This window comes from Calidris pugnax, unplaced genomic scaffold, assembly GCF_001431845.1.
Source record: "Calidris pugnax isolate Ruff unplaced genomic scaffold, ASM143184v1 scaffold56, whole genome shotgun sequence".
Taxonomy (NCBI): domain Eukaryota; kingdom Metazoa; phylum Chordata; class Aves; order Charadriiformes; family Scolopacidae; genus Calidris; species Calidris pugnax.
In genome coordinates, this window is record NW_015090839.1 from 12,802,123 (window position 1) to 12,811,268 (window position 9,146).

Here is a 9,146-nt window from a genome sequence, read left to right on the forward strand (position 1 = left end):
CAGGAGTCTTTTTCACAGTGTCCTCTGAGGCTTTCGATTCAATCACTGAAGAGAGTGACAAAGCTTTGGGCCCGAGTTGGGGCAAAAGAGTGGTTTTTCACTTTGTTTACATGACTGAAGCACACACAGGTTAAAGGAATTTGCCTGAAGTCACACAGGAAATCTTTGGCAAAGCTGGGGACCTCCCGAGTATCAAGCCTGGTCTTGAGTAAGCCCATACTTACAGGTTCAATGGTATAAATAAGCCACCAGCTGAACTCTAACAGCAGTTATTCCCAAGAAGGAGAGGCAGCTTTTGCTTGCACAGCAGTGTTGTTTTTTCTCTGAAAAATTGTAAAATGAAATGTTTGATGGTTTTCGAAGGCGTTTTTCTAGAATAAAGTCTTTCCACTGCTATTAGTAATTAACTGGTATGTGCTGCTACCCAGGTTAAGCATCTGGAGAGAATACAGAATGCCAGTGCTTACAAGGACAGTATTTAAAAATAAACTAAAGGCATCTCCTGATTTATGTTATTTTTTTCATTGTAGTGTCAATATCAGTGAATATAAGCCTGGTAAATGGTTCTAAATTCAATTCTGATTTCTTTTGCGTTTTAGACTTATACATTTGAAAATAGTACAGAAAGCCTTTTGCCAGTGTTTAAATACAGTCAAATAAACGCATCAACACTAAATAAGTAAATAAATAAATTTGAAAACTAGTAAACTGGAATCATGTCTATAAAGCACTTGAGATTGTTGGGACTAAACATTGTTTTTAAAGGCTGTTTTGAATTTTTACATATCTTCTTCCTTAAGTTCTCTTAGGATATGAAGTTTATTTTCAGTTACATTTTCTTTATACTAAGCAGTTTCCTTAGGAGCATGATGCTTCTGAAGCACAAACCATCCAGTGAAACTGAATGAATAAAGAAGGACCTGATTTCACCCTGTGCTAATAAAATACTTTAGTGTTTAAAGACTTTTAGAGTTAATCATATCAGGATGTGTAAGTAGCTACAAATTTATCCGTTTGTAGTTGCTGGTTGGATCATTTTCAAAATTATCACCATCATCAGTGTTTTCCTTATAGAAGTTCTCTCTCTCTCCCTGCCATCACTGAGCTAACATGGTTTTTTGTTTGTTTTTATTCTTGATTTCTCTAGCCTCCAAAACTCTTATAAATAGTATGCTACGAGACCCTTCTCAGATTCCAGATGGAGTTCTAGCAAATCAAGTCTATCAGGTATTAATCACACTTGTCTTTTTCTCTTCTTTTTGTGGCAATGCTGTTATCTGCCTAGCAGAGTAAAAGATTTTAAACCTCATTTAATTACTGGCATAGTAAACTATCAGTGAGGTCAGGGTGCACCATAAATGGCAATGCAATATTTGTGAGGGGAGCATTTCACTTTTTAATAGCTTGCTTTTATAGTGAATAAAAGCATTCCATTTTTGTTTTCTGTGATTAAATCTGAGCAGCATCTGATAGCCTTTTTGAAGAAAAGTAATTACTGGTTTTAAGATACTGTTTAACTATAATGGTTTTTGTAGTTGCCCATCACTATACTACTTCTCTTATTTGTCTGCAGTGTACTGTGAATGACTGTTGTTATGGACCACTGGTGGACTGCATCAAACAGTATCCTTTCCCATAAAATTTTAGGTGCACAATTGACGAGCTTAGACTGTGTGGAAGAGATGTGTCTAGCTTTAACCTGACATAAAGTTCTGCTTCACAAAACACGTTTCATACTCCTCTGTTTTACATTCAATCAGCTAGAGGGTCACTGCAGAGCTTTCTCGTATACTGTTTAACAAAAATCAGATGGACCACGGGAAGTTGTCAGTTTGGTGGCTACACGTTCATATGCCTGATTGAACCTCTTTGGTTTTGATTAGTTGAAATGCATGTCTGGTTTTCTATTAAGACTAGTTGACCATGCTTTGGGCGGTGGAGTTGGACTAGATGATCTCTGGAGATACTTCCAATCTCAACTATTCTGTGATTAAATTAATAAATTGCATGGATAGTGTTCAACGTTATAGCATTGCTTTGTTATAAATATGAGTTTTAATTTGAATATTTTCAAGTGCAATTCAGGTGTGATTGACTGATTAGTATTCCAGACTAAGATTATAATTTGTTAGGAATGATCCCTGCAACCCCAAATCTGTTTTAATAAAGTCCTAAATGAGTAACTTTTCTCTTTCAGTCTGCTATCAAAGAAAGAATTTCAAAATCATGGTTGCTATCACTGAACAGGCCAGTAAGGCGATTCCTACCAAACCCCAGAGAATCCTTGCATAAATCTAGGCATGCAGTCTGGGGGAAGATCTTAGTTTCACTGTGCAGTTGCAGCCAAGGAAAGCTACAGTGATGTTTAGTTGCATGAAAAACACCACTTTTTGTGGTTTTGATACATGTGGTGGTCACCTCTTGAAAAGGCCTTCTTTCCACTACAAATACTGCAAACCAGGACACTGGTATCTACTACAGATTTAGCCCTGCTCCTATTAAATTTAACAGCAGCATGATAGAGTTCTTATTGTATTATATTGTGGTATATTGTATTATATTGTATTATATTTTGTGGTTTTAATCATAATTTTAAGTATTCATTGAGACTGTCTTCAACATTAAACACAGCTCTCTGGAAATGGATTGATCTAATAAGTTACACTTTTTTAAAGGTTGTTGATCACTGATTTTTATATCCAGAATTTTAAGATTAATGTTTTGTTGATGAACAGTCTGGCTATAGTATTTTGAAAGTGTCATGTTTAAAAGTAATACTAACACATATGTAGAATTATGAACAACTTTTAACAATACCTTGCCTGCAGTCCAAAAAGGTCTTTTCTGTCCTCCTCAGATTCTGGTTCAAGTGAAGTTAGTGAATACGCAGTGACATCAATGAGAATAATGAGGAGTTTTTCAATTCCATTTGGTGCAGAAAAGTTTAATACTAAGCTGTGCGAGTGCATTATCTGCAAGTATGTTGCTGAATTAGATGTTAATTTTGAGGTGCATAAAATAGTTAAAAATCAATTTAAAGTTAAGGTTTTAAAAGCATAATGTCTTTTGAAGGATTGCATATTGATTTTAAATATAACTATCTAATTGTATATGCATGGACTAAAGTATGAAGTCAACCTCTTTGTAAATGCCAAGAGGCTATTTTTCAGTAATAGTTCAGATGCTTACGGGAAACTAGGCTGCTAGATTGCATGAGGAGAAAATGGCTTGTGAGGTTATTTACAAGTTTTGCCCCATGGTCATTGCCATACATCAATAACAGGTATTATTATAGACTAAGTCTAAGTGTTTCTGCTTATGGTGCATTATAAATTCTGTTTGCAGTATTTTTCTTACATTTTTGCTTCTTCATTTGCCCCTTTTATTCTGTAACTGCTGGTAGAGTTTAACGTAATATATAGTTTCAATTTATAAAAACTGTATATATGTATATGAAATTCCATATGATTAGGTTTTTAGCAGTTCAGCATAAATCGTTGATATAAATTAAGTGTTAACTCTAATGGTAAGGTGATCTGTAGTTTAGCTATTCGGAAGTTTTTCTAAACAGAATTAGGAATTTAGCTGTTTTTAATGCAAGATCCTTTATCATGATGTTCCATAAGGTTCTTCTTAAAAGCTTCCAGAATAGAACTTTGACCTCCAGGAGGATACATAAAAAATATTTGATATGGTGACTTTTTTTACATATTGCTAAGAATAGCACATTGGATCAACAGGCCATCAGTGAAGTGAAAAGGACTTCACTATAAATATTATTTCATCCTTCTCTGACAAGTTCATGCTTCTGAAAAATCAATTAAAAGGATGTTTTGTTACACTAAGATGATTCAGATGAATGTAGTGCCTATCAGTTTCAGAATATAAAGAAAAAAACAGTTTATTTCATTCTTTGCTGAATTAGACAATTGATACACTGGAAGTTAAGAGCTGCTTAAAAAGTATTTAATGATATGTTTTAAGCTAACGCTTTCCTTTAAATTTGGAGGGGAAATAAAGTAAAAACGGAAGTATTACCATTACTTATGCTGAATATATATCTAATGAGTCTTAATTTTGTATAGTGTGTGCTGATGGTACAGTAACCTGATTTTCACGAAGTGCTAAATGCCTCTGAAGATCCCTGTAAAGAATTTCAAAACTTAGAGTTAAAATCACTGACTACTTCTGAAATGCAGGTGAAGGACGATAAATTTTATCATTAATTACTTTACCTATGATGTTTTTCTGAAGTTGGTTCTTTTCCAAAATAATCTTCCGTTTCTTAACCTAAAGCTATCAGTGCTATTGGGCATGAGCATGAAGTCTTGCTGCGAGAAATGCTTTTGGAAAAAAATCTCTCTTTCATAGGTAAGAATCCGTAGTAGAGACCAGCCAGTGAATCCTTAACTTCAAAGATTTCAGTGACTGTTTACTTAAGGAAAAAATAAGCCTCAACGCTCTTTGTATTAGGTAGTAAAGGAAGAGTAAAAAATGATTGATGCTGTACATGTTATCTTTTATTGATTTAGAACTGAGCAGGAACTCAGTTACCTAATACCCTATATATACAGCACATGCACAGGCTTGCAATTAATATTTTATAGAATAAGTAGCTGAAAAAAATGCTTTAATATCTGCTGCAGTATTACTTTTGGTGTCATGAGATATTAGCCATAATCTAGGCCTTATGAGACTTAGGAGGAAGCATAAGAAATATTAGCTTCAAAATGCTTTATGTATTAAAGAACTGGTAGAGGATTCACTCATTTAGCTTTCTGTGCAGTTTCTGCTGAATTTTTGCCCCCTGCCTCTCAACCAATGCAAGCACTCTTTTTACAATCCCTATATTTAAAGTTATTTTAAAGATTAATTAGTTAGGAAGATATTTTCATTTTTTTCTTTTAGCCTGTATTATGTTTCTCATGCATGAGTGCCATTAAAACAATGATTAGTGTTTAAAGCATCTTTTCTCTCATTGTGATAATAAACTTAACACATACTTAAATCTTGGGTTACTTACTTGATGAGACAATAACAAAGTGAAATCCTGTCTTTTGTTAATTGTTGAGTGTTGTGCTAAATTTGTGTGATCAAGGAATTTTGCTGGTTTTACCAGAAACTGTGATCTCTCCTAAAGCTAGATTCAAGTTAAGATTTTTGAAACCTTAAACAAATTTAAGAAACTAGAAAGAGTATTCAGGTTTTTAAAAGACTTGTCGATATGGTTAAGAAACAGAGTTAGCATGCTCTTTTATTTTGGAGAAAAATGAAAAAAAAAAGATAGGAACAACTATAGCATAATAGAACTTGTAAATGATACTTGTAAATTATATATAATACAAACTATGACAATGTGAAGAGGTAGTTTTTCCTGCTTGGCTATAAGAGCAGAGATACAGGTAATAGGCTGAAGCTGTAATTGCAGAGATGTTGTTGAGTTAAAATACTAAACAGTTCTAGGAACAATAAGTATAAAACAAGCTGCCAGGGAAGGTTATGGAATCACCTTCAATGAAAAATTCAAGGCTAGACTTGACACTCATCTATCAAAGCTGGTAATGAAATCAATCCTGTCACGATACAAGGGAATGGACTAGATGACTCACTAATGGATCTTCAACCCAACGATTATCATTTTATTTGGCTTGTGCAGGCCTGTGTAGTACACAAATCGGATTTAAATTTTAATGTTTCATGACCTTGGATAAGCGTCAACTTTGTCTTTAGAAATAAACTCTAAGGAATCTGTGCTGTCAAATCAAAATGTCTAGAACGGGTTAACTCATTTGAATATATAGATATAAATGAGATAGCTTAATTTATTGTTTACATTATATGTATACTGAAGTATTGTTTATTCATGATTTAAGATATGTGAAGTGGTTGTATTTATTATTTCTGTGTATTTCATGTGTCTCTAAGGTTCTAGATATGATTTTTTTTTAATTAAAAAAGAAAAGTGTTTCCTAAGTATCTACAAGAAGAACCCTACTGAACCCCTCACAATAAAATCTTTTCTTTCTGAAAAATTGGTTCCAAAACTGCTTGAAGGAAACATCAGGAAAAGAGAAGAGATGACAGCATTTCCTATAGGTTTTTTAGGCTATGAGTAAAACTGCATTCCAGTTTTGAACGTGGCTTATGACTTAGATTGCTGTACTAGCAATTACACTGCATCTTAATGTGTTTCCATGTTAGTGTACTATTCCAGTGTACTATTCTTCAAGAATAGTAAGGTTTTTGTATCAACTAGTTCACCTGGGCAAGAAAGGGTCTATTACAGGAGAAGAAAGCATAGTCAAAGGACACAGTGAATATAAGTTGCCCCAGTATAATCTTGGAGCATGAAACAGCTTTTCAAGTCCGGGATCTAATTTGTCTGTTTCTAGAGCAGTTTGCTTTCAAAGCCTCCAGATCAGCAGTAACACCTTCGGATTCACCCAGAAATTGATTGGAAACCTATAGAAACTAATAGCGTTTGCATCTTATTAATGCGCTGTTCATGAGAAGCACATCATACACCACATTCCTCTCTCCAGCAAAAAAACAGCTCTCAAGTCTTTGTCGCTTTGCCTGGACATTAAAGTGATCAATGGATGCATTCTCTCAGAAGAGCTTCCCTTGCCATACTGAAATGCCAGGAAATTCTAGGTTCTGTGTAGGATCTTTATTTTTTTATATTGTTGCCATGAGTATCTTAGGAAAGCTTTTAGCCATAATGGGAAGGTACTGACCGTCATCTGGAATCTTACTCTCCTTTGGTTCCCAGCATGACGTCCCTCAGTCGTAGCCTGGATATAAATCATGAAATCTGATCAGTGTTTTGTGCTGTAATCTTAAATTTGCAGTTGCTGTTGCTGCTCGTTCATGCACCAACATAAGAACGTTTGGTTTCATTGTTATATCCAGAGGCTAGTATAAGAACAATGATGTGTTAAATGGTTATGATTGAGTGTGAAGTTATGGTAAAGAAGTTATGCAGTTTTGTTGGAAATCTAAAATAATGGGGAATCTGTAGACAAACTGCTTCTAAGGCGTGTTTCAATGTAATTTGCAAATATGAAGATGCATAAATATAACTGTAAAAGCTGCTGTGGGTTAGCTTTCAAGCAGTTGTTAGATGAGTCTCTTAATCCATGCAAGAGCTAAAAGATCTTTCAAGGTACAGAATGCTACCTCTGTAGCTTCTGGACTAATCTGAAACGTGACTGGTCTGAAAAGCTAGAAATTCTTTCCTCTTGGAAGGGTTTTCATTTTAAAAAAAAGTTCATGGGGATTGTGGGGAGTTTCTGTAATATTTTTTTCCCAAAATTATAAAGCTTCAAAATACTTGAAGAAATAGCAATCTATAATTATGTTCTTGAACATGATAGACAACTCACATCAATAATAAACTTGGTTTTCAACATATTTTCCAATGTTTATCCCAGTATAATATGTTAGGAGTAACCAAGTGAAAACATTCAGAAACGGATTTAAAACAAAAAACATGTTCTTTTTCAATCCGTGCTTTAGTATCAAGTTATTTTAAAAATAATCGGGCATCCTTGAAAAAGAGTCTCCTGAAGAATATTGAAAGTTACACTGATGCAAAGTCCCATTCAGAGGGGAATGACCTATCAGGAAATGTTTTTACATCTGTCCTGGTTTTCACTGGGTTTTTTTAGGTACATTTTCCTGAAGCTGTGACATTAGCATTTGTTAGCTGTGAAACAAAAGACTGAACTTTCTATTGCTATTTTTGTGTTCTTAATAAAAAATTCAGTTGGGACATAACTGTTGTCTTTTCTAAGCTGTTTTAAACAATTAAGAGCAGGTTACAGTTAGAGTTGGATAAAACTGGATTATTTTTTAAATTTTATTAACATTAAGAGATTGTATAGAATATTAATTCATTTTTATGTTATGGGATAAAACTCTCTATTCATAGGTTCTGTTAAAATAGAACCTTGTTAATATTAACATCTTTTATCCATGTACCTGATAATCTAAGTTTGAAAAAATAGCCAACAATCAAGTCTGTCTCCATATCCTAGAATCAGGTGATATAATGGAAATGTTGCGTTGCAAAGATTGTATTTACAATATAGTGTGCTTACAGTGCAGAAATACTCTCAAATTTCAAAAGAAATACTGCAGCTATCAAAAAGAATAAAGAGATATTGCAGTTTATACTTAAGTGAATGTAAAACTTTGTAAAATGACTCCTGTCCCACTTTCAGTCTGAGTTCACTATATAAGAAAAATATTTCAGACATATTCTTCAATGAGAAAGAGGCGGGAAGTTTGCTTTAGGCACTTCTAAAATATTTTGATTTCTAAGAGTGTATGTTTTTCTTGTCATTAAAATGTTACTTGGACTCAAACTGCTGACCTTTCAGGATATGCACAAAGTATTCTAAAACTGAGTTCTGAACATTGGCCATGAAACTACTGTCCTAACCTGATAAATGGATTGGAAATAAGCTACCCAACAGTGAGAATGGACCATTAATTTTAATCAAAGGTGATGTAGAAAGGCGAATGGGATGCATGACAATGTCAACAGCCCAGTAGGTGTTAAGGGGCTACACAGCCTTACTTGTTACTAGGTAGTGCCATTAGTTGAGCTTGGGTGAAGACAGAAAGCCATGCCTGGAATTGAATGACCAGGTCACTCCAAATTCTAATGGAGAAATGGTGTTTCAGAAATACCAATGTAATGGTATCAGAAATCAAGGACAATAGTTTAGAAAATATTGAGGGCTTGCTTGGGCTTGCCCCTTTTTTTTTTTTTTTTTTTTTTTTTTTTTTTTTTTTTTTTTTTTTTTGTTAAAGGAAGCATCTTTTGTCTTTTGTGGCTTTACCTTGTTCACTCATTATTGTTTGTTGAAATACTCAGCTCTAATATTTGTAAGCAGTAGAGTTCTATAGTTAATGTTAACAGAATTTCTAAATCTTTGTATGTTCTGAAATTGGATACATTCTATAGAATGCAGGATGCAAGAGAAACTAAAACTGTGGCTTCTCACTCCTTGAATAAATTTCTGGAAGAGAAGGATTTTCTTTTTTTTTTTTTTTTTTTTTTTTTAAAAAAAAAAAAAAAAAAAAAAAAAAAAAAAAAAAAAAAAAAAAAAAAAAGTTCTAGGAAAAATATTAAACCC

At 33.6% G+C, this 9,146-nt stretch overlaps 1 protein-coding gene across 1 annotated transcript in view; it reads left to right on the plus strand.

Moving 5' to 3' along the window:
* LOC106888005 (chromosome unknown open reading frame, human C15orf41) overlaps positions 1 to 9,146 on the plus strand; it is a 130,105-nt gene that overhangs the window by 49,864 nt on the left and 71,095 nt on the right. Inside the window, exons 6-8 of the mRNA XM_014941923.1 lie at positions 1,148 to 1,227; positions 1,574 to 1,623; positions 4,304 to 4,371. Coding sequence (XP_014797409.1) covers positions 1,148 to 1,227; positions 1,574 to 1,623; positions 4,304 to 4,371 — 198 coding nt within the window. The remainder of the gene's footprint in view (positions 1 to 1,147; positions 1,228 to 1,573; positions 1,624 to 4,303; positions 4,372 to 9,146) is intronic.